The sequence below is a fragment of the Anomaloglossus baeobatrachus genome, chromosome 4 (genome assembly GCF_048569485.1).
Source record: "Anomaloglossus baeobatrachus isolate aAnoBae1 chromosome 4, aAnoBae1.hap1, whole genome shotgun sequence".
In the NCBI taxonomy this organism is placed as follows: Eukaryota; Metazoa; Chordata; class Amphibia; order Anura; family Aromobatidae; genus Anomaloglossus; species Anomaloglossus baeobatrachus.
This window is the reverse complement of record NC_134356.1, coordinates 669,362,170-669,386,908: the sequence shown is the minus strand read 5'-3', so window position 1 is coordinate 669,386,908 and position 24,739 is coordinate 669,362,170. Positions and strand designations below refer to the sequence as shown.

The window sequence follows — 24,739 nt, the reverse complement described above, 5'->3', positions numbered from 1 at the left end:
AAGAGAGCCATCACCGGTATGCCGTCCACAGCCACGGGGATGATGGGCCGGGCCCCGATATACCGGTCCCGCCAGTCTGGGGGGCCACGGGGTTCTACTCCTGAGGATTGGCCCGTGGCCCCAGGGGTTGCTCGTTTAACGGGCACTGTCGGAAGTAATGGCCAGGCTTGCTGCACCTGTAGCAGGTTGGAGGTCTGTTCCGCGGGTTGTTAGCACTTCTCCGCTGCATCCAGGGAACATCCTCAGGGCTGTCGGCGAGCTGTATCTTGGTTGGAGGCTGGGATCTGGTCAGAGGTTGGAGTGCAGCGAGAATCTTGGCGAGGTCTCCGTCCATGCGGCGGACCTGGGCAGCCAGTTCTTCCATCGTGCTGCTTGGAGTTGTAGGTACTGGAGAGGCTGGTACGGCAGGGGCCACCACGACGGGGGCCGTCTCAACTGGCCACGGGGCTGGCTCCAAGACGTCTGAAGCTGGGGGTTGCAGAGCTTTAATGGCCCGTTCCTTTAACACAGCAAAGTCCACATCAGGGTGTTCCAGGGCCCACAGCCGGAGTTGTTTGCGATCCTCAGAGGACCTCATCCCCTGCACAAATTGCTCTACTAACATTTTGTTGCTGTCCGCCTCATTGATGGTGTCCACCCGCTTTAGTGTGCGGAGGGCGGTTTGCAGACGTAAAGCGTAGTCCCGAATGCTATCCACAGACCGTTGCCGACATTGGTAAAACTGCATCCTCAGCTCAGCTTCGGTACGGGTCTCAAAGGCAGTCTGTAGTTTCTCAAAGATGGTGGCTACAGAGGACTGGTCCCCCTCGGCCCAGATCTCCACTGGGGCTGGTGTCCACACCAGGGGGTGGGCCAGGCGGTTGGCTCCGCCCACCAAGGAGTACACAGCCCTGGAGGCGGGAGAACCAGGCCGAACAGAGTTGAGCTCAGGCAGAGCTTGAGTGAGCAACAGAGAACAGTTAAGGAAGTGAAAGTAGAAGGAAGTGAAGTAGTAGTGGATCTAAGGAGAAAAGCTGAAGTGACAGAAAAGTGAGAGTAGTGAAGCCTGAAGTTAGTCCGGGTGTGTGCCCCGGACTGAGACAGCAAGGTTGGCAGACAGCGGTGACCGTCTGCAGGCGAGACTGATTGGAGGTTGCCGAAAGGACCGTGGACGGGTGGTGACCCGGCGGTACCGGAGCGGTATACGAAGATTAGTCAGCACCAGGGCAGGGGCCTTTCGGATCCCGGCAAGGCTTGGAGTCGCCGAATTTGCCAAATCCGTCAGTAAAGGGGACGACTGTCTCCCAACAACCAAGTCCCGTTTGAAGGCAACAGTCCGACCGTTAAGGGGAGACACCGCCACCGCCAAGGCACCAGTTTCCCAGGGCCAGCGCCTGCGGGCAAGAGTGGAGCTCCTCCGGCTCATATCTAAGCTAGGGAGCGGGTTACCGGTGGGAACCCATCGCTACCAAACAACAACACATAGGTGCAGGGAAGAGACCGTCACCGTCAACTGCAGGGGATATCAGCAGCGCAACCGTCTGAGGGACCCGTCCAACCAGCCGTTTGTTTACCGAGAACTGTGTCGTGTTTACTGGCTGAGTGAGTACTTCCGTGCCGTGCGGCACAGCGCTGCCCCTGCACCTCCACAGGCCCCATCCCCGCCTGTCCACCATCCAACAACCCCATCACTGGGCCCCGGGATCACCAACCCCTACCCACGGAGGGGCAACACAACAACTGGCTGCTCCATACCATCACTCCCGGGATCCCCAGCCAGAGCAGCGGTGGTGTACACCTAATCACCACAACCGTGGGTGGCGTCACGGACAATAAACTATCCCCACACCCAATTCCCCTTTTCACTCACGGGCGAGGATTGCCGCTCGAGTCCCCGGGATCCGGCCCATCGCTCGAGCCACCGAGCAGCGGCAGCAGCAGGCCGCAGCAGCCGCAGCGGCAGCCGGACCCGAGCAGCAGTAGGGAGAGCGCGGCGTCCCCTCCTCCGCCCGCGACACATGTGTTATTAACCAATATCCCTCAGCTCGCCAAGTTCTTCATCGCTTTGCCACAGATCACAATTAAGCTTCAAGGGAGGAAAACTTAAAATTCCTGTCATCAGAAAACAAAGAGGTGACCATGGACTACCTAAGATGTTCTCCTCCTGAAGTATGATCACAATGTGACACTTCTGGGACCCCTCAGAGCAAGAAAAGTCCACAATTTTTGCGTCAACATGTTGAAGAACCATTTAAAGGAACCAAAGTGGTTGGTCCTAATGTCTTCTACGAAGGAGGAGTCTCTGTCCAAGACTATGGCCCTAGAAATGACAAAATAAGCACACTTGAGCTGTAAAAGCTAAAAAAAAAATATCGCCCAACTACGAAAGATCGGTTGCTCTAGAAAGATATTTTCTCCTTCTGAAGGAGAGCTACTTTGTAGAGAACGGGGTGGCGAAAATGTTTGGCACTTTGGCTGCTAATGTGCCGCCCCCGTGCCAGCAGCCGGCGCTGCTCGGATCCGCGCCTGCTGGGGTAGTGGCTCGAGGGTCTCCGGACCCGGGGGTCTCACAGACACGTCGAATAAATGGGGGGGACGTATATGTACGGGCTAGGCCGTATTACGTTCGTGACGCCACCCACAGTGTGTGGTGAAGTGGGACACCACCGCTGCTGTTGTGGGGAGATGTTGTGGCAGCTAGTTGTTAACCCTTCCGTGGCTAAGGATGGTGGCCCCGGGACCCGGTGTCTCTGTGCAGGGTATAGCGACCGCAGGGAGTGTTTGTGTACTCACTGTTAATTGTAAAATGATTGAAATTAATACATCAAGTTATCAAATATTTCATAGTAAGACATATACGTTCATAGTTCTGTTCATGTTGGAGGGCATAGGTTATTAATAAAGTTTATAAGGGATAAATATGCCCATATTGAATATACTTGAGTGCTGAGCATGGAGGGATATATTTGAATCCTTCCCGAAGCTTCCCGAAGTTTCCAGAAGGTTACGTAATATGGAACTATATTCAACTGTGTTACACTAGAATGCCCTATATGGTCTGAACAGCTGGTATATAATGCACGATTGAGGGGGCTACTGGTCGTTCCCCACATTGCCTGCTGTGAGAAGACTCGAGGCTACAAAGATGAAGACACGCTAAGAGAAGACACCCCCTGCCTTGCCACTCAGGACCCAAAGAAAGATGGGTAAAGACTTCCCATTGATCATTATGGACTAAATGAACTCTTTGCGTAAGCTTTCAACGTATATTATTTTTCCTTTCTGTAACTGAACCCTGACAACCATTTTTAAATAGATAAAATACATTTATTTTTTACATTTTTGAGGTCTTTTCATTCATGCGCCTTTACGTATTTGAAGAAAAATATATTTAAGAGTATATTTTTTTTTAACATTAATAAACCACACAAGTCTCTGGAAAACCAAGGTGATGGTGGCCGGTGCCACGGCCAGTTGCATTCGAGTCAGCCGATCGGCTGGTGGTCTCTATCCTTTTCCTCTGCACTGTTTGTGTAAGGTGGACTTCCTAGCATGAAACTCAGGAGTCTGCTCCCGGCTGGATGTGGCCTAAGGAGCCATGCCCGCAGATGCTGGCTCGTTGGATCTATGGGCCCTGGTGGTGACCTCTTATTCCTATCAGTGGGCTGTTGTCTTCTATGAGGGACTTTGGATAGGACAGGACCTCTAGTCCTGGGCTCAATCGGTGAATTAACCAGTCCGCTTGTTTCCAATTCTAGCTTCAGGGTCCGAGTACCCCCCTTTGTGCTACGGTTTCCGGGTCGGTTCCCTGTGTCGGTACCAGCGGGCTACAACCCTGTCCCGGTCCACCTCGGTTCTGCCGAGCCATCTTTCTGTCTCCTGCCGACGGATACCACCGTCTGCCTCCTAGCCAGAGGCACCAACCCTGGTACCGTTCAACTTGAACTTCCTGCTGGAGCTTCACTTAGCTCCAGCCCACACTCCTCTACAACTCAACTCCAAACTGAAATAACTACTGTTTTCCCGCCCCGGGCTGTCTAGACCCCTGGGTGAGCGTGTCCTAACCGCCTGGTCACGCCCACTGGTGTGTCTATCTGTCCCTAAGGGGGAGTGACTAGGGTTTCAGGTCAGCTGTGTGTTTCCTAGTGAGGGAAGGTGTTATGCAGGGGCCTATTTGTGACTACCTGGTTTTGCCAGGGCGTCACACTAAGGGGTACTTTGCACACTACGACATCGCAAGCCGATGGTAGCGATGCCGAGTGCGATAGTCCCCGCCCCCGTCGCAGCTGCGATATCTTGTGATAGCTGCCGTAGCGAACATTATCGCTACGATAGCTTCACACGCACTTACCTGCCTGCGACATCACTCTGGCCGGCGAACCGCCTCCTTCTTAAGGGGGCGGGTTGTGCGGCGTCACAGCGACGTCACACGGCAGGCAGCAAATAGAAGCAGGGGGGGCGGAGATGAGCGGGACGTAAACATGCCGCCCACCTCCTTCCTTCCTCATTGCAGCCGGGACACAGGTAAGGTGATGTTCCTCGCTCCTGTGGCTTCACACACAGCGATATGTGCTGCCGCAGGAACGAGGAACAACATCGTAACATCGGTCCTTCCAAAATTATGGAAATGACCGACGCTACACCGATCATACGATTTTGATTCTTTTGCGCTCGTTAATCGTATTAAAAAGGATTCACATGCTCCGATGTCGACAATGAGCCGGCAGCCAGCGAAGGCGATCAACACAGTGAAATCCTAGGAGCATTGCCCCCTGAGAAGTATGCAAATCAAAAAAGGTCTGTGGAGCCTCACGGGCAGTGTTTTCTCAGGCTGGTCTCCCCGAGATCAGTGATTGTTTTGTCTTGCTGGTCAACCTGAGCTAAGGACTTTTGCATTTAGCCTCAACCCCTATATCTTAGCATTTGGTATGGTTCTGTTCACTTACCAGTTTGATAGGATGACAGGTTAAGCAAGAGAGTACCATTCAGGGTTACATTGAGACACTAATCAGACTCCACCAAATGGTGCTCAGGATTCTAGAAAGGAGTCTTGTAAGTCTTCCCAACCTGACATGGGGACTCCTTCCTTTAGCATCAACCCGTATATATGGTTAAGTTCACTTACCAGTTTTATAGGATGACTGGTTTACCAAAAGAGCACCATTGAGGGTTACATTGAGACACTAATCAGAGTTCACAGAGTGGTGCTCAGGATTTGAGAAAGAGATCTTGTAAGTCTTGCAACCGAGACCTGGGGACTCCTGCTTTTAACCTCAACCCCTAAAATACAGTATGAGATATGCATTGAGCATTCTGTAGGGGTGCCTATTAATTTATTTTGATTTTGATATTTCGCCAAATATCATTACTCCTTAACTCTGTATTTCTCTTAGTCATTAAAGTGTAGAGAACTTTGCAAACTAGGGGGGTCCCCATCTCTGAACTAGTGACCTCCATGACATGTGAATGGCTTCAGAAGTAGGAGATGCCACCTGCATTTTGTAAGGAGCAGAGAGTTTATTCAAGGAGGGTGAAAGAGGAAGGGGGACTGAGACAAATTATCCAATGGGAAGACAAGGAGCTAATGAGATACACTGGCATCCAGTGATCCTGAAAGAGCAAAGTACAACAAGAAGCACAGCAGAAAAAGTGACAAGAAGGAAAAAAACTGCAAGAGTCAGAGGAGAGAACATCAAGCAAACAGGAGGAGGAGGAGGCTGGAGATAAAGCTCCATACCTGGAGAGCAGTGGAGACGATAGTCACTACTTCAGGTGATGCTGCTCCTGGTGACCTGAACTCGCCTTTATCAAAGGCAATGACCATGCAGGTAAGAGACGGATAAGTTCTCGGGAGGGGATTGAGAAACAAGATGAGTTTTGGTCTTTTATCTTTATTCCGCTGGTTATTTAAGTTGGCACCTATGAGATAAATCTTGTCTACCTACAGTTAACAGTAATGACTACTTAACTGGAGACATCTGCTCGTTAGAAATTGAGGATACAAAAATTGATCCTTTAAGACTGATAATTTTGTGTTGGTCTTCTCTAAAAATAATTTAAGGCGGGAAACGTCTAGTGATAGAAATCTGCTTTGGTCACTTCCATTAATCTTGGTGGGAGAAGAACCTTCTCCCCTATTTGAAAATGTCTAGTGATAGATATCTGCTTTGGTCACTTGCATTAATCTTGGTAGGAGAAGAACCTTCACCCCTACCGGGAAACGTCTAGTGATAGATATCTGCTTGGGTCACTTCCATTAAACTTGGTGGGAGAAGAACCTTCACCCCTAGAGGGAAACATCTAGTGATAGATATCTGCTTTAGTCACTTCCATTAATCTTGGTTGGAGAAGAACCTTCACCCCTAGTGGGACACGTCTAGTGATAGATATCTGCTTGGGTCACTTCCATTAAACTTGGTGGGAGAAGAACCTTCACCCCTAGAGGGAAACGTCTAGTGATAGATATCTGCTTTGGTCACTTCCATTAATCTTGGTGGGAGAAGAACCTTCACCCTTAGAGATAAATACTAAAATCTATATGTTCGATTCTATGAGTTAGGTATAGATTCATCCATATTAGTCATATGGCATGACTAGGTACAACATGTTAAGCCAAGTGAACCTAGATTAGTTGTTGTCAGGAAATTCCAATGACTCCTTGAAGTTATTCCCTTGTTTGGTCCCTGCCCATAATAATTATTGTTACATAAGGAATATTTCATGGAAAATTAAGAAAGAATCTTCCATTACATCAACAGTATACCTTTTTGCCATCAACCTTGACCATAATGATATAGTTTTTAACAACCAATAACCAAAATTGGTCAACATGATTGGATTGCATCTGGTATCAGATTCAAGTTTTGACAATTTATGATCTGCCTACCATTAAGACCAACTTCATAGGTTTTCGATCAAAGTGAATGGTTCAAGTTACTGAGAATTTGATAAATGTTCTCGTTTCTATATGTGAGGGATCAAAATTGGACAAGCTTGGTTTAAAGAAAGTAATTTTTCCCGAGAGGGTCTTTTTTAGCCAACAGTTTAAGACACTCTCATTTCACAACACGTGGTGCCAGATACATTCATTTTAGTATTGTATGGTAGGCATTTAGGTACCTTCAACCTAAGTTGGTAAACCTTGGTCAACAAAAGTGGGAGAAACCACCAGAAGGTCAAACCGGAGAGGAAATGTTGAGCAAATAAGTGGCAGGACTTTGAGCCGTTGATGGACTTTTTGTTGTGAACCATGAACATTTAGTTTTTGATGTCTTAGGTATCGGGGGTTCCACCACTTTATGGCTTTTCTCTTCTGTCTTTACCACTAATTCCCCTGGATTTTACTGATAACAGACACCCACGTTACTGGGTGATTACCATTTACATAGTACAAGCTAAACACATTGTAAGACGATATATCATTTTAATGATCCATTTGTTTCCATAGATGCACAGATAATTTGTGCCGACGCTTGCCAGTAATCTTAGAGTCTGAATCATCTCTATATTTATGTTCTGTTGTTATGGTTTTTATTAAATGGGACCTTTCTTGGAACTCCGGCACCAAGGTGGTCAATCCATAAAACTTGTACCTAACCACAATACTGGTTATAGGAAGATGTCAGGCAATGGGGTAAACTGATCTGTGTGCAACCTACAGGGCTGATGATAGCTGATGCCAGGAAAATAAGGGGGGAGGGTTGTGCAAAAGGGTCATGGTGGCCGTAGCTTCGTTACTCATTAAGAGGAATTAATGAAGCAGAAATGCTGACAAAGGAAGAAGCACGGAGTGTTTAACGGAGACAAACATGTGTTTTGGTACAACGTGCGTATGTCAAGGGGGTGGTTTCCGTGTTCCAGTCATGTTGTTATGTTAGTGCCTTTGGTGCATAAACCCAACAGCCAACACTTCCTAATGAGGTTAACTACTTTTGCCCATCCAGTATTTCTTTGAGTAAAGACAGGAGGTACTTCAAGCGAGTCAGCTAAAGCCAAGACCCTTATTTCGGGACTAGATTACCCACTAGGTCTTTCCTCCAAGTGAGTCAGCTAAGGCCAAGACCCTCATTTCGGGACTGGACTACCCACTAGGACTTTCCTCCAAGTGGGTCATCTAAGGCCAATACCCTCATTTTGGGACTGGACTACTCACTAGGACTTTCCTCCAAATGGGTCATCTAAGGTCAAGACCCTCATTGGGACTGGACTACCCACTAGGACTTTCCTCCAAGTGAGTCAGCTAAGGCCAAGACCCTCATTTCGGGACTGAACTACTCACTAGTACTTTCCTCCAAGTGGGTCATCTAAGGCCAAGACCCTCATTGGGACTGGACTACCCACTAGGACTTTCCTCCAAGTGGGTCATCTAAGGCCAAGACCCTCATTACGGGACTAGATTACCCACTAGGGATTTCCTCCAAGTGAGTTAGCTAAGACCAAGACCCTCATTTCAGGACAATTCGACTTTCATTGAGTTCTATGGTCAACATCTGATAACTAATGAGACCTGACAAACCTGGGCATGGCCAAAATATACTGAGATTTCAAGGGATTTTGTGATGCGAACCTCATCAAATCCACTAACAAATAATATCCACATGATTTTTGCCAACACCGGAGGAAAAAATCCAAGAAGAAGATGCTGCATGTTACTCATTTTTGCAGAAAAAGCCATCAGTTTAGCTTTACGTATGTTAACCCTATTGAGAATGGTTAAAGGGAATCAATCTGCCAGCAGATTTTTGCTATTTAATCTAACAGCAGAATGTTGTAGGGGGTAGAGAACCTGATTCCAGTAATGTATCACTTACTGGGCTTTGTTTTGTCAGCAGGAGATTATCACTACAGGACTAGGTGCCTCGTGCTTCCTAGTCCAGCTATGCCCCCAGCACTAATTAGTGGCTTCCTGTCACGATACAGTGTACACAGAAATTTTACCAATCAGTGGTGGGGTTATACAAGGCTCAACATCTGAGTTGTGCTACATCCACAGTAGACAAAACTGTGATTTTGTCATAACTGCTGCCCCCAGAAAGCTAAGTGACACATTGCTGGAATCAGGGACTGTAGCCCTACCTCAGGTTACATACCAAAAACCTGCTGACATATTCCATTTAGTTTTGTGACAAAAATCAAAGAATGGGTAAAGTAATTTGGGGGGGGGGGGAATGGGGGAATTGATAATTTGTGAGTGTCATATTAATAACATTGTCTCTTTTTTTCCCTTCTCTTCCATCCCCATCTTTCTATCCTTTACAGACCTTCCTCAGTTCTGCAACACTGTGATGCTGAGACCTCCATAACATTGTAAACTCCCGCTCCAGCATGCCCTCCTCTTCCTTCACCCCTTTTCTTAACTCCTCCGTTCCCACCTCATCCTCATCACCAGGTTCATCATGCCAACTGGATGAGTCCTACAAGCACATCTTCTTGCCGACCTGCTACCTCATCACCTTCCTGCTCAGCTTGGCCTTGAACTCCATTGTGCTCACACGCTGCCTACGCCGACCTTGGAACCCATCATTGGTATACATGTTCAACCTGGCACTCAGTGACCTCATGTACAGCTTGTCTCTGCCCTTCCTTATTGCCAGTTACATCTCTAGGGACCGCTGGTTGTTTGGAGACCCCATGTGTCGTTTGGTTCGGTTCCTCTTCTACTTCAACCTGTACTGCAGCATCTTCTTCTTGACATGTATCTCGTTCCATCGATACCTTGGCATCTGCCATCCAATGCGTTCCATGAGGTTGGAGACTATGCGTTGGGTGAGGGCAACCTGCCTACTGGTATGGGCCGTGGTGTTTGCAATGACCTCCCCTATACTTCTATTTGCCCGTACCGGCCCTCTGGAAGGTCCAGAAGATATAGTGACCTGTTGGGATGATGCCCTAGATGCAGATCTTCAACGCTACATGCCGTATGGACTTTTTCTACACGTGGCAGGTTTTTTCTTGCCCTTTTCACTGACTGCCTGGTGCTACTCAAGAGTGGTGCGTACCCTGTGCCGAACTCTCCGTGGAGGTGTTGTACCAGGGCCAGTGCCAGGTGTGACCCAAAGACGTAAGTCTATCCGGACCATTGTCACCATCACTCTTCTGTTTGCTCTTTGCTTCCTACCTTTCCACATCACCCGTACTATTTTCTTGGCAATGCGGGCCGGTGGAGCAGCTTTAGGTGGATGTCGTGCCTTGGGAGTGGTGGCAGTCTGCTATAAAGTCACCCGGCCTCTGGCCAGTGCCAATTCTTTTCTCAACGCCCTGTTGTATTTTTTGACCAAGGAGCCTTGTGGTCGAGGCCTGAGGAGCAAAAAAGAAAGAGAACAAAAGAGGCCTACCAAGAATGGACAACCCTGGGGTAACTTTTACCCACAATTGCCAAGATGATTTATGAAATTATGGACAGAAGTTACTTATTTGAGAGATAGTGAACACTAAAATGGGTCCTTGAGTCACGTCTCGTTCATGTCATGGAAGTCTGGGTGACAACCAATATGGCCGATCTTGCAGTTGTCATAATGGTTGTTTACTGTGTTGTCCTAAATAGGAATGTGCCAGGAGTGCCAAAATAGGGGGCACCAGAGGACCTAAAGACGCTGAAAGGCCACGTTAGGAGTTTATCAAGGCTGTGAAAACTCCAATACCTGTACTGGCGGCCATTGTAGCTGTCACCCAGATTTTCGAGACAAAATGACTAAGGAGATTTTTCACCAAAAAACTCAAGGAACTATTTACTGGAGGCTTTTTTGGTTTTGGGGGATTATGTTAAATATATTATACTATTTATCACAATGGACCAAAGACATATAAATATCTGGTACAGATGGGAAAGTGATAGTAACGTAAGAGGCAGGGTGCTGCCGCCCATGACTTCTCATAAGGACTCTCCGAAAACTTTCCTCTACTAAGAAAAGGACCAAAAATATATTTTCTGAAGACAAATACTTATTTTCTATGCTCATATGGGATACAACGTTCTGCTACATTAGTTTTCTGCATTTTTCTTTACAATTTGGGCACTAGGTGGCGCTTTTGTCATTTGTATTTAAGCATTGCATATACACAGGGAAGCAGGAGTCTCTGTGCTGAACTGTCTATGTTTTACTAAATAAAGATCTTACTGTCTGTATGTATGAATGAGGGAAAATCTCCGAAATATAACGTCTGCCTATATCTGCTATACAGTACCATATATTCAAGAGGTTCAAAACGAACATGCTGGGCACTGTTCACATTATGCAGAAGCAGTATCACTGGAGGCTCCGTTCAACCATCACCAGGAAAAAGACATCAAACGTCCCGGTTCGCAGATTGTTAATACCTTCAGCAGCCAGGCAAAAAAAAAATCAAGACAGCCACCGAGGTGCTCTTTTAAACAAAAAACACATGCATGATGCAATGACAAGAGATGAAAAGGCACTCGCTGGTGAAACTGTACAAAAATCCTTTATTGGAAAACGGGTTACGGATCAGGGCATCAGGGGAGGGAAAAACACACAAACATGCCGGACAACGGCTGTTTCGCGCCCTCTCGTAGGAAGGCGCGAAACGGCCGTTGTCCAGCATGTTTCTGTGTTTTTTCCCTCCCCTGATGCCCTTATCCGTAACCCGTTTTCCAAATAAAGGATTTTTTGTACACTTTCACCGGTGTGTGACTTTTCATCTCTTTTCATTACATCACACTGTACCATATATTACTGCGGATCTCTGAGCCGCTCCATTACCAATCCATGATTGATCTGGTGCTATCTATAATCATTCTTTCCTTGATATTATGATACTGTATGTACTTATTTAGTATCTAGACTATCACAGAAAGTGTAAAGCATCAGAATAAATAGGACAATCTCATCATTGTTTTAGACAAAGTCGGATTCCATTAGACAATGCAGCTAATCTGGACTCAATTATCATAGCTGTCCCGAATCTCCTAACATCAGCAGATACATTTTACGGGGAAGTTAATGGAGCTTTGTCTTGACTGTTCTGTTTTCAAGGGGATCTGCTGCCACAATTCACAGTACAAACTGCAAACATTAGAAAATTAATCTCTTAGACCTGATATGGATGCTACATTTACTTTAAAAAACAATTCAGAATGGCTGAAAAATCCTTTATGAACATTTAACTCTACCCACCTAGCCTGACTGACTTCTGCCCAATGTCCCTCCTCCCTGCTGCTGTTGAATCTCCTCCCAACTACCCTAATTAACAGCTCTTCAGTGTCACTTCTCTCTGCTACTGTTGAATCTCCGTTCATTTAGACTGATTGACAGCTCCTCAGTATCCTAGATCTCCTCCAACCTCACTTAATTGATAGTGTCACTCCTCCATGCTGCTGGATATATGTGCCTGATTGATAGCTCCTCAATGTCCCTCCTCCCTGCTGCTGTATCGCTATCTTCTTAGACTGACAGCATTTTAGTGTCCCTCCCCCTGCTGCTCAGGAATATATGTGCCTGATTGATAGCTCACCAATGTCCCTCCTCCCTGTTGCTGAATCTCTGTTTTCTTAGACTGACAGCACTTTAGTGTCCCTCCCTTCCTGCTGGATATATGTGCCTGATTGATAGCTCCTCAATGTCCCTCCTCCCTGCTGCTGAATGTCTGTCTTCTTAGGCTGACAGCACTTTAGTGTCCCTCTCTTCCTGCTGGATATATGTGCCTGATTGATAGCTCCTCAATGTCCCTCCTCCCTGCTGCTGAGTCTCAGTCTTCTTAGACTGACAGCACTTTAGTGTCCCTCCCCCTGCTGCTGGATCTATCTCCACATCGCCTCATTGCTCCTCACTGTCCCTCCTCCCTGTTGCTGAATCTCTGTCCACCTAGACTGACTGACTGCTCTTTAGCATCCCTTCACCCAACTGCTGCTGAATCACTGTCCTTCTAGCCTCATTGACAGCTCCTCAGTGTCCCTCCTCCCTGTTGTATCTCTATCTACAGTAATTGACAGCACCTCAATGTCCCTCCTCCTTGTTTCTGCTGAATCTCCATCTACCTATGTTAATTGATAGCTCATCAGTGTCTCTCCTCGTTGCTGAATCTCCACCCACCTGGCATTATTGATAGCTCCTCCTCCCTGCTGTTGAATCTCTGCAATTCTAGCCTGATTCACAGCTCCTCAGCGTCCGGCGTCCCATTTGTTGCTCTGCTATATTTCAATCCATTTAGATCCATTGTCAGTTCTTATATCCCTCCTCTCTGCTGCTCCTGGAACTCCACCTGCCTCGCCTGGTTGATAGCTCTGCATTGCTGCTGAATATCTGCCCTCCTAGCCTGACGGACAGCTCCTCAGTGTCCCTCTTCCCTGCTGCAGAATGTCCACACACATATCCTGATTAACAGCACCTCAGTGACCTTCATTCTTATGCTGGATATTATTATTTATATTATTATTTATTACTAGCTGTAGTACCTGGCATTGCCTGGGATAGTAACTATTCTTAACTATAACAAAATTAAATGTGTTATCAAAAAATTATTGTTACCTAAGCGTCACCATCGATATCATATTACCTCACACATAAGCTTCTTATACTAAGAATGTCCTTTGTTGCCTATAGCAACCAACCACAGCTCCTATTAATGACCTGTTGGAAAATAGAACTAGAGCTATGATTGGTTGCTATAGGTCACCTGATAAATATCCAGACTAACTGTCAAAACAGCCAATATATTACCTCATAAAACCCCACACAATTAGTATACAGGTAAGGTCGGTGTGTGTCTCTTTCTGTGTGTGTATCTTTCTGTGTGTTTTTCTCTATCTGTGTATGTGTGTGTCCCTTTATGTGTGTTCCTTTATGTATGTCTCTTTATGTGTGTGTCTCTTTTTGTGTATGTGTCTCTTTCTGTTTGTGTGCCTTTCTGTGTGTGTCTCTTTCTGTGTCTCTTTCTCTGTGTCTCTTTCCCAGTCTTTCTCTATCTTTCTCTGTTTGTCCCTGTCTGTCTCTTTCCCTGTCTGTCTCTTTCTCTGTCTGTGTCTTTCCCCGTCTGTGTCTTTCCCCGTCTGTGTCTTTCCCCGTCTCTGTCTTTCCCCGTCTGTGTCTTTCCCTGTCTGTCGCTTTCCCCGTCTGTCTCTTTCCCCGTCTGTCTCTTTCCCCGTCTGTCTCTTTCCCCGTCTGTCTTTTTCCCCGTCTGTCTCTTTCCCCGTCTGTCTCTTTCCTTGTCTGTCTCTTTCCTTGTCTGTGTCTTTCCCCATCTGTCTCTTTCCCTGTCTGACTCTTTCTCTGTTTGTCTCTTTCCCTCTCTTTCCCCGTCTGTCTCTTTCCCCGTCTGTCTCTTTCCCATCTGTCTCTTTCCCAGTCTGTCTCTTTCCCCGTCTGTCTCTTTCCCCGTCTGTCTCTTTCCCCGTCTGTCTCTTTCCTTGTCTGTCTCTTTCCTTGTCTGTCTCTTTCCTTGTCTGTCTCTTTCCTTGTCTGTGTCTTTCCTTGTCTGTGTCTTTCCCCATCTGTCTCTTTCCCTGTCTGACTCTTTCTCTGTTTGTCTATTTCCCTCTCTTTCCCCGTCTGTCTCTTTCCCCGTCTGTCTCTTTCCCCGTCTGTCTCTTTCCCCGTCTGTCTCTTTCCTTGTCTGTCTCTTTCCTTGTCTGTCTCTTTCCTTGTCTGTCTCTTTCCTTGTCTGTGTCTTTCCCCATCTGTCTCTTTCCCTGTCTGACTCTTTCTCTGTTTGTCTCTTTCCCTCTCTTTCCCCGTCTGTCTCTTTCCCCGTCTCTCTCTTTCCCCGTCTGTCTCTTTCCCCGTCTGTCTCTTTCCCCGTCTGTCTCTTTCCCCGTCTGTCTCTTTCCCCGTCTCTCTCTTTCCCCGTCTGTCTCTTTCCCCGTCTGTCTCTTTCCCCGTCTGTCTCCTTGTCTGTGTCTGTGTATCTGTTCACACACATATCCTCAGCACATCAGTGGCCTTAACTCTGCTGCTAGATCTCTGCCCTATTAACCTGATTTATAGCTCCTCAAAATCTAAGAATCCTTGTCAGCTCCTCAGTGCCCCTCCTCCTTGCTACTGCTGGATCTCCACCAACCATGCTTGATTGATAGTTTTCCAGTGACCCTCTTCTCTGCTGGAATCTCTGCCCATCTATTGTGATTGATAGCTCCTCAGTCTTCCCTGCTGCTGAATCTCTGACCACCTATCCCGATTGACAGCTCCTCAGTGTCCCTCCTGCTGCTGAGACCTCATACTGCTAAGAACAAGCTGCAGCAGTCAGTCAAGGTGTGTGAGTAAGACTGAACATGATTGGGGGGGGGGGAGATTAATAATGACTGGCATAATGAAAGGCTCACTTGTGTATGATGCACCAAATTCATTAAGAGGTGAACGCCATGAATTTGGTGCATCTTCCCTGCAGGAAGTGTCTCCTCACAGCATTTATGATGAACAAAATGCTGTCACTTTGCTGAATTTTTGCTGCCCTGGCTCCTCCCCAACTTCAAGAATTTTGACAAAACTGCTTCCAAAAACCCATGGGGCAGACAGTAAGCTCCACATTAGGGGAAAAATTCCTTCCCGACTCCACATGTAGTGCCCCTGAATATATCAGGGTGCTACAGGGAACTGTATCCTGTACTCCAGGGTGCAGGGCCTACTTCCCCCCTGTGGCTCCAGGTTCCCATCATCAGTGTCACTGACATCCGCACTACAAATCCCAACCACACCTCACACCAGGGCTGGACAGACACACCAGTGGGTTGGTCAAGTTGGAGCACAGCCGCCCAGGGATCAGGCAGACTGGTGGGAGGGGAGACAAGGAGTTGAGTGAGAGCCCTCAGAGAGTGAGGAGCAGGGGAGTTGGAGCTCCCAGGGACGCGACAGGTTGGGTCGCAAACGGTGGTCCGAGACCACAGGAGTCAGGGACCGGTATTAGAAACAATGGATAGGAGTGTAACAGACGCAGTCTAGGAGGACTGTTGGCACCAGAAAGCCCAGACACCTTACCGGTACCGAGCACGGCGGGGTACAGGACCCTAGATCAGGGAAGAGCTTCAAGCAACCTGATAATTAACCTGTGGAGGATAGTCTCTTTATGAACTTTCCCCAAGAGCTCGGAGATTGGAGGCATCAGCACAACGCGGGGGATAGGGTTCTCCAAAGCACACAACCCACTGAAATCCCAAGTGCCAGCCATCAAGAGCACAGCTGCCATACACACGGGTAGCGGGGTCCCGAAAGCTTCAAGCCAAGGGGCGAAAACTGTAAAAAAATGTGTGCACGGACGCAGGGCTCCGGACTTACCAAGTGACACTGGTGGGAGTGGGACCTGGACGAGCTCCACCCGTAGAGACTGCGGTGCCTAGAGACTTTGGTTTACCATTTGTGTGAGTGTCTGCTTATTCCACCTAATCCAGCACCACGACTACCGCAGTGAGTAACCTGACCCCTGCACCCTGCTTCCCAAGGCCAACCAAGCTACCCGTTCAACAAAGACGGAGGTCAGGAGTGTCGGGAGACAGTCAGTTGAGCAGTGACTCTCAAGAGAAGAGGTCAGGAGCTGGGCTCCTTGGAACTACTAGGTGGCAGATGTCCGGGGACTTCCGTACCTGCGGAGGGACTGACACCTGGCTGCCCCACACCATCTGCCCCGGTACTCCCTTCGGCAGCGGCGGTACTCCCCTTTACCGCAACCAGCAGGTGGCGTTACGAACATTCATCCCCTGTAAATATCTCCTTACAATCGAAGTGGCCGCACGCCCCCGAGTCTGCAGACCCTCGAGCCACAGCAACCCCAGATCCGAGCAGTTCGACTGCTGCTGGGACGGCATACACATACGGCAATCAGACTAATTCCCCAATCACAGAATCTAGTGCACATAACCAGTAATATTATCTTTTTCAAGAAAGGCATCCAGGTCTCTCTTATATTTTAGTAACGAGTCAGCCATTACAACATCATGTGGCAGAGAGTTCCACTGCTCTTACAGTAAAGAATCTACATCTGTGATTATGATTAAACCTCCTTTCCTCTACCTGTAGTGGATGCACCCTTGTCCCTGTTGCAAACCTAGGTGTAAAAAGTCAGTTTCACAGCATTTCTGCTGATCAGAGCGATGCTCAGCACAAGTGATCGGACTGTGCAGTCCTAAAGACCCCCTAGGGGAACTAGTAAAATAAATGAAAAAAAAAAATAAAAAAAAGTTTGAAAAAATATAAAAAATATATAAAAAAAACCAAACATTCAAATCACCCCCTTTTGTCTACGACCTCGTACTGACCTGAGGAATCACAGTGCCAGGTCAGTTTTCCCATATAACTATTGTGGATTTTCATTTTTTTCACTATGTCTCCACATTTGATTTTTGTTCCCATTTTCCAGTACACTATATGGTAAAACCCATGGTTTCATGAAAAGTACAACTCGTCCCGCAAAAATTAAGCCCTCATATGGCAATATTGACAAAAACTAAAAAATGTTACGACTCTTGGAAGAAGGGGAGGAAAACAATAAAAATGAAAAACAGAAAATCACCCGAGGGTAGTTAATAACCTTGGCTGCTCTTCTCTGCACCCGCTCTAATTCAGCTATGTTCTGCTTATACACCGGAGACCAAAATTATAGCCAGCATTCTAAGTGTGGCTGCACTAGTGACTTGTATAGGGGTAAAACTATGTTCTTCTCATGAGCATCTCTAATACTCTTAATGCATCCCATTATTTTATTGGCCTTGGCAGCAGCTTCCTGACACTGGTCACTAAAGTTGAGTTTGCCATCCACCCAAATACCCAAGTCTTTTTCAGTGAAGGTTTTACACTTAAGTAGATAGTTATACATTATATTTCCTCTGCCCAAGTGCATGACCTTAAATTTATCCACATTAAACTTCAAATACTATTTCTCAGTCCAAGCCTCCAGCCTACACTTATCCCTCTGAAATATTAAATTATCCTTCCCTGTATTGATTACATTGAAGAGTTTAGTATCATCTGCAAATATTAAAATTCTACTCTTTATTCCCCATACAAGTTCATTAATAACTATGTTACAAAGAAGAGGGCCCAATACTGACCCCTATGATATCTCAGTGTAATCTGTCACCCAGTCCGAGTGTGTTCCACTACCCCGTTATATAGTGTTATGAATCCCGTTATATTTCCCTCTATTACCATCATTTGCATTTTATGCACCAACCTTTTGTGCAGCAGCATATAAAATGGCTTTGAAAAGTCCATATAGACAATGTGACACACAAATATATATGTGTGTGTGTGTGTGTGTGTGTGTGTGTGTGTGTGTGAGTGTGTGTGTGTGTGTGTGTATATATATATATATATATATATATATATATAGATATAGATATACATACACAGTGCTTTGTGAAAGTATTCGTCCCCTTGCATTTTTCAACCTTTTCCCACATTTCAGGCTTCAAACATAAAGATAAAAATGTTAATGTTCTGGTGAAGAATCAACAACAAGTGGACACAATTGTGAAGATGAACGAAATTTATTGCTTATTTTAAACTTTTTTAAAAAATAAATAACTGAAAATTGAGGAGTGCAATATTATTCATCCCCTGTAAGTTAATACTTTGTAGCGCCCCCTTTTGCTGCGATTACAGCTGCAGTCTCTTGGGGTATGTCTCTATCAGTTTTGCACATCGAGAGGCTGAAATTCTCACCCATTCTTCCTTTGTAAACAGCTGGAGCTGAGTGAGGTTGGATGGAGGCGTTTGTGAACAGCAGTTTTCAGCTATTTCCACAGATTCTCGATTGGGTTTAGGTCTGGACTGTGACTTGGCCATTCTAACACCTGGATATGTTTATTTGTGAACCATTCCATTGTAGATTTTGCTTTATGTTTGGGATCATTGTCTTGTTGGAAAACAAATCTCCGTCCCAGTCTCAGGTCTTTTGCAGACTCCAACAGGTTTTCTTCAAGAATGGTCCTGTATTTGGCTCCATCCATCTTCCCATCAATTTTAACCATCTTCCCTGTCTCTGCTGAAGAAAAGCAGGCCCAAACCATGATGCTGCTACCACCATGTTTGACAGTGGGGATGGTGTGTTCAGGGTGATTAGCTGTGTTGCTTTTACGCCAAACATATCGTTTGGCATTGTGCGCAAATAGTTTGATTTTGGTTTCATCTGAGCAGAGCACTTCTTCCACATGTTTGGTGTCTCCAGGTGGCTTGTGGCAAACTTTAAACAACACTTTTTATGGATATCTTTGAGAAATGGCTTCTTCTTGCCACTCTTCCATAAAGGCCAGATTTCTGCAGTGTACGACTGATTGTTGTGCTATGGACAGACTCTCCCACCTCAGCTGTAGATCTCTGCAGATCATCCAGAGTGATCATGGGCCTCTTGGCTGCATCTCTGATCAGTCTTCTCCTTGTGTGAGATGACAATTTGGATGGACGGCCGGGTCTTGGTAGATTTGCAGTGGTATGATGCGCCTTCCATTTCAATATGATCGCTTGCACAGGGCTCCTTGGGATGTTTAAAGTTTTGGAAATCTTTTTGTAACCAAATCCAGCTTTAAACTTCTCCACAACAGTATCACGGACCTGCCTGTTGTGTTCCTTGGTCTTCATGATGCTCTCTGTGCTTTACACAGAACCCTGAGACTATCACAGAGCAGGGGCATTTATACGGAGACTTGATCACACACAGGGGATTATATTTATCATCATCAGTCATTTAGGACAACATTGCATCATTCAGAGATCATCAATCAACTTCTGGAGTGAGTTTGCTGCACTGAAAGTAAAGGGGATGAATAATATTGCACGCCCCAATTTTCAGTTATTTATTTTTAAAAATATTTAAAATAAGCAATAAATATACTTCACCTTCACAATTGCGTCCACCTGTTGTTGATTCTTCACCAAAACATTAACATTTTTATCTTTATGTTTGAAGCCCGAAATATGGGAAAAGGTTGAAAATTTCAAGGGGGCCGAATACTTTCTCAAGGCACTATATATATATATATATATATATATATATACACACACACACACACACTCACACACACACACACACACACACACACACACACACACACACACACACACATATATATATTTGTGTGTCACATTGTCTATATGGACTTTTCAAAGCCATTTTATATGCTGCTGCACAAAAGGTTGGTGCATAAAATGCAAATGATGGTAATAGAGGGAAATATAACGGGATTCATAACACTATATAACGGGGTAGTGGAACACACTCGGACTGGGTGACAGATTACACTGAGATATCATAGGGGTCAGTATTGGGCCCTCTTCTTTGTAACATAGTTATTAATGAACTTGTTACACTGTTTTTTCTCTTTTTCCTTTTTACCAATTAGCAATTTTTTAGAACTTATTATTAATTCAATTATTTTTAATGAGATAAAATAAAAGCCCTAAAATAAACTTAAATAAAATATTAAATCCTAATAATATATATATATATATATATATATATATATATATTATTAGGATTTAATATTTTATTTAAGTTTATTTTAGGGCTTTTATTTTATCTCATTAAAAATAATTGAATTAATAATAAGTTCTAAAAAATTGCTAATTGGTAAAAAGGAAAAAGAGAAAAAACAGTGTAACTCAATGCCTTCATTGCACTTAACTCTTTCCCCTGCTTCCTTCCTGAACCAACCACTAGAGGGAGCTCTCTCCATACAGATTTATACAGCTGTATACATTCATGTGCAGATAGCTCCCCCTAGTGGTGGCAGTTATCTGTCACCTTTCTATGTCCTTATATCCCAGGATGTGACACTATTTGCTGCTGTATTTCTCCGTTATCTAACACATCTCCTCATCATTTGTTGTGTCTTATTCTTCCTGTGAATCGACCTTAGGACTTTGCCTACCTTTAACAAGACATCCTGAGCTTACTTGGAAATATATTCTGCAGCCGGAGGTCATAGTTTGCTGGAAGTCTGCAATTATTTCCTATCTAGTTATGGATTAATAGAAGAACCTGTAATGGTCTTGGGCATTAGACGCAGCCACATTCCCGGCTCCTTAAAGAGATGATTGCACAGATCGAGGCCGATTTCACACCTATTCTTATAGCTTAGATTTTCTTATGCCACAAAACAAGGGGGGCACCCCCAGGACTGGGAGTTGTTTAGCACAAACATATACAATACAACATAAAATGTGTGAGAATTGTGGAAACCCATTATGTACTAATAGAAATGTGTCATCAGAAGACTTCATGATTAACTCAAATTTTTATTTGAAGCATTTTAAAAATTGTTCTTATTTTTATTTTTCATTTTATATTCCACTATATGCAAAAAAAAAATCAGAGGTGAACTAATTCTAGAAGCAAACCTCCTGATCTGAAAAGAGCGAAGTTACAATAACAGAAAACACATCCGTATACAGTACATATTATTATTAGTAATAGGAGATGGCACAGCTCACCTCCTCCCCTGTACAACGACTGATAACACCTCTATATACAGTAGATAACACAGGATCCACCATTTACATAGGTGATATCACAGCTCACCTCCTCTCCATCCTGTACAATGACTGATAACACCTCTATATACAGAAGATAACACAGGATCCACCATTCACAATAAGCGATATTACAGCTCACCCCTCCTCCCGTATAGTGACCGAGAACACCTCTATGTACAGTAGATAACACAGGATCCACCATTCACAATAGGTGATGTCACAGCTCACCTCCCTCCTCCTCCTGTACAATGACTGATAATACCTTTATATACAGTGAAGGAAATAATTTTAACAGTGCGAGAGCCCATGTGCAGCCGCCCCGTCTGAAGAAGGCCAATGTTAGCAAGCCCGTCTGAAGAAGGCCCATGTGCAGCCGCCCCGTCTGAAGAAGGCCGATGTTAGCAAGCCCGTCTGAAGAAGGCCCATGTGCAGCCGGCCCCGCTGAAGAAGGCTCATGTGCAGCCGGCCCCACTGAAGAAGGCCCATGTGCAGCCGGCCTGTCTGAAGAAGGCCCATATGCAGCCGGCCAGTCTGAAGAAGGCCCATGTGCAGCCGGCCAGTCTGAAGAAGGCCCATGTGCAGCCACCCCGTCTGAAGAAGGCCCATGTGCAGCCGGCCAGTCTGAAGAAGGCCCATGTGCAGCCGGCCCGTCATAAGAAGGCCCATGTGCAGCCACCCCGTCTGAAGAAGGTCCATGTGCAGCCGGCCAGTCTGAAGAAGGCCCATGTGCAGCCGGCCCGTCTTAAGAAGGCCCATGTGCAGCCGACCTGTCTGAAGAAGGCCCATGTGCAGCCGGCCCGTCTTAAGAAGGCCCATGTGCAGCCGAACTGTCTGAAGAAGGCCCATGTGCAGCCGACCTGTCTGAAGAAGGCCCATGTGCAGCCGGCCCATCTGAAGAAGGCCCATGTACAGCCAGCCCATCTGAAGAAGGCCCATGTGCAGCCGGCCAGTCTGAAGAAGGCCCATGTGCAGCCACCCCGTCTGAAGAAGGCCCATGTGCAGCCGGCCAGTCTGAAGAAAGCCCATGTGCAGCCGGCCCGTCTTAAGAAGGCCCATATGCAGCCACCCCGTCTGGAGAAGGTCCATGTGCAGCCGGCCAGTCTGAAGAAGGCCCATGTGCAGCCGGCCCGTCTTAAGAAGGCCCATGTGCAGCCACCCCGTCTGAAGAAGGTCCATGTGCAGCCGGCCAGTCTGAAGAAGGCCCATGTGCAGCCGGCCCCTCTGAAGAAGGCCCATGTGCAGCCGACCTGTCTGAAGAAGGCCCATGTGCAGCCGGCCCATCTGAAGAAGGCCCATGTACAGCCAGCCCATCTGAAGAAGGCCCATGTGCAGCCGGCCCATCTGAAGAAGGCCCATGTGCAGCCAGCCCATCTGAAGAAGGCCCATGTGCAGCCGGCCCCTCTGAAGAAGGCCCATGTGCAGCCGACCTGTCTGAAGAAGGCCCATGTGCAGCCGGCCCATCTGAAGAAGGCCCATGTGCAGCCACCCCGTCTGAAGAAGGCCCATGTGCAGCCGGCCAGTCTGAAGAACGCCCATGTGCAGCCGGCCCGTCTTAAGAAGGCCCATGTGCAGCCGGCCAGTCTGAAGAAGGCCCATGTGCAGCCGGCCCGTCTTAAGAAGGCCCATGTGCAGCCGAACTGTCTGAAGAAGGCCCATGTGCAGCCGGCCCATCTGAAGAAGGCCCATGTGCAGCTGGCCCATCTGAAGAAGGCCCATGTGCAGCCAGCCCCTCTGAAGAAGGCCCATGTGCAGCCGGCCCATCTGAAGAAGGCCCATGTGCAGCCGGCCCCTCTGAAGAAGGCCCATGTGCAGCCGACCTGTCTGAAGAAGGCCCATGTGCAGCCGGCCCATCTGAAGAAGGCCCATGTGCAGCCACCCCGTCTGAAGAAGGCCCATGTGCAGCCGGCCAGTCTGAAGAAGGCCCATGTGCAGCCGACCTGTCTGAAGAAGGCCCATGTGCAGCCGGCCCATCTGAAGAAGGCCCATGTGCAGCCAGCCCATGTGAAGAAGGCCCATGTGCAGCCAGCCCATCGGAAGAAGGCCCATGTGCAGCTGGCCCATCTGAAGAAGGCCCATGTGCAGCCGGCCCGTCTGAAGAAGACCCATGTGCAGCTGGTCTGTCTGAAGAAGACCCATGTGCAGCTGGCCCATCTGAAGAAGGCCCATGTGCAGCCGGCACCTCTGAAGAAGGCCCATGTGCAGCCGGCCTGTCTGAAGAAGGCCCATGTGCAGCCGACCCATCTGAAGAAGGCCCATGTGCAGCCGGCCCGTCTGAAGAAGGCCCATGTGCAGCCGCTCTGTCTGAAGAAGGCACATGTGCAGCCACCCAGTCTGAAGAAGGCCCATGTGCAGCCGGCCTGTCTGAAGTTTGCCAATGAACACCTGGATGAGTCTGAGAGTGACTGGTGACTAGGAGAAGGTGCTGTGGTCAGAGGAGACAAAAATTTAGCTCTTTGGCCTTAACTCAACTTGCCGTGTTTGGAGGAAGAGAAATGCTGCCTATGACCCAAAGAACACCATCCCCACTGTCAAGCATTTAGGTGGAAACATTATGTTTTGGGGGTGTTTCTCTCTGCTAAGGGCACGGGACTACCTTACAACATCAATGGGACAATGGATGGAGCCATGGACCGAAAAATCGTGAGTGACAACAACCTCTTTCCCTCCGCCAGGACACTAAAAATGGGTCGTGGCTGGGTCTTCCAGCATGACAATGACCTGAAACATACAGCCAAGGCAACAAAGGAGTGGCTCAAAAAGAAGCACATTAAGGTCATGGATTGACCTAGCCAGACTCCAGACCTTAATCCCATAGAAAACTTTTGGAGGAGCTGAAGGTCTGAGTTGCCAAGTGACAGCCTGAAACTCTTAATGATTTAGAGATGATCTGCAAAGAGGAGTGGAGGAAAATTCCTCCTGACATGTGCGCAAACCTCATCATCAACTACAAAAATGTCTGACTGCTGGGCTGACAACAAGGGGACGGACACCAAGTATTAAGTCTTGTTTGCCAGAGGGATCAAATACTTATTTCTCTCTGCTTTATGCAAATACATTTATATAATTTATACAATGTGATTTTCTGGATTTTATTTTAGTTATTCTATGTCTCGTCTCACTATTACAATTAACCTACCAATAAAATTATAGACTGTTCATGTCTTTGTCAGTGGGCAAACTTACAAAATCAGCAAGGGATCAAATACTTATTTCTTTCACTGTACAGTAGATAAGACTGGATCCACAATTCATAATAGGTGATATCACAGCTCACCTCCTCCTCCTGTATAATGACGATAACACCTCTATATACAGTAGATAACACAGGATCCTCAATTCCTAATAGG

At 46.7% G+C, this 24,739-nt stretch overlaps 1 protein-coding gene across 1 annotated transcript; it reads left to right on the top strand.

Annotated features, from left to right (window-relative positions):
* The first annotated feature begins 5,665 nt into the window (after positions 1 to 5,665).
* Positions 5,666 to 11,108, top strand: LOC142302085 (P2Y purinoceptor 4-like). The gene is made up of 2 exons (XM_075343164.1): positions 5,666 to 5,807; positions 9,238 to 11,108. Exon 2 carries the CDS (start codon positions 9,304 to 9,306, stop codon positions 10,360 to 10,362), a length of 1,059 nt encoding a protein of 352 aa, XP_075199279.1. The 5' UTR covers positions 5,666 to 5,807; positions 9,238 to 9,303; the 3' UTR covers positions 10,363 to 11,108.
* The last annotated feature ends 13,631 nt before the right edge of the window (positions 11,109 to 24,739 follow it).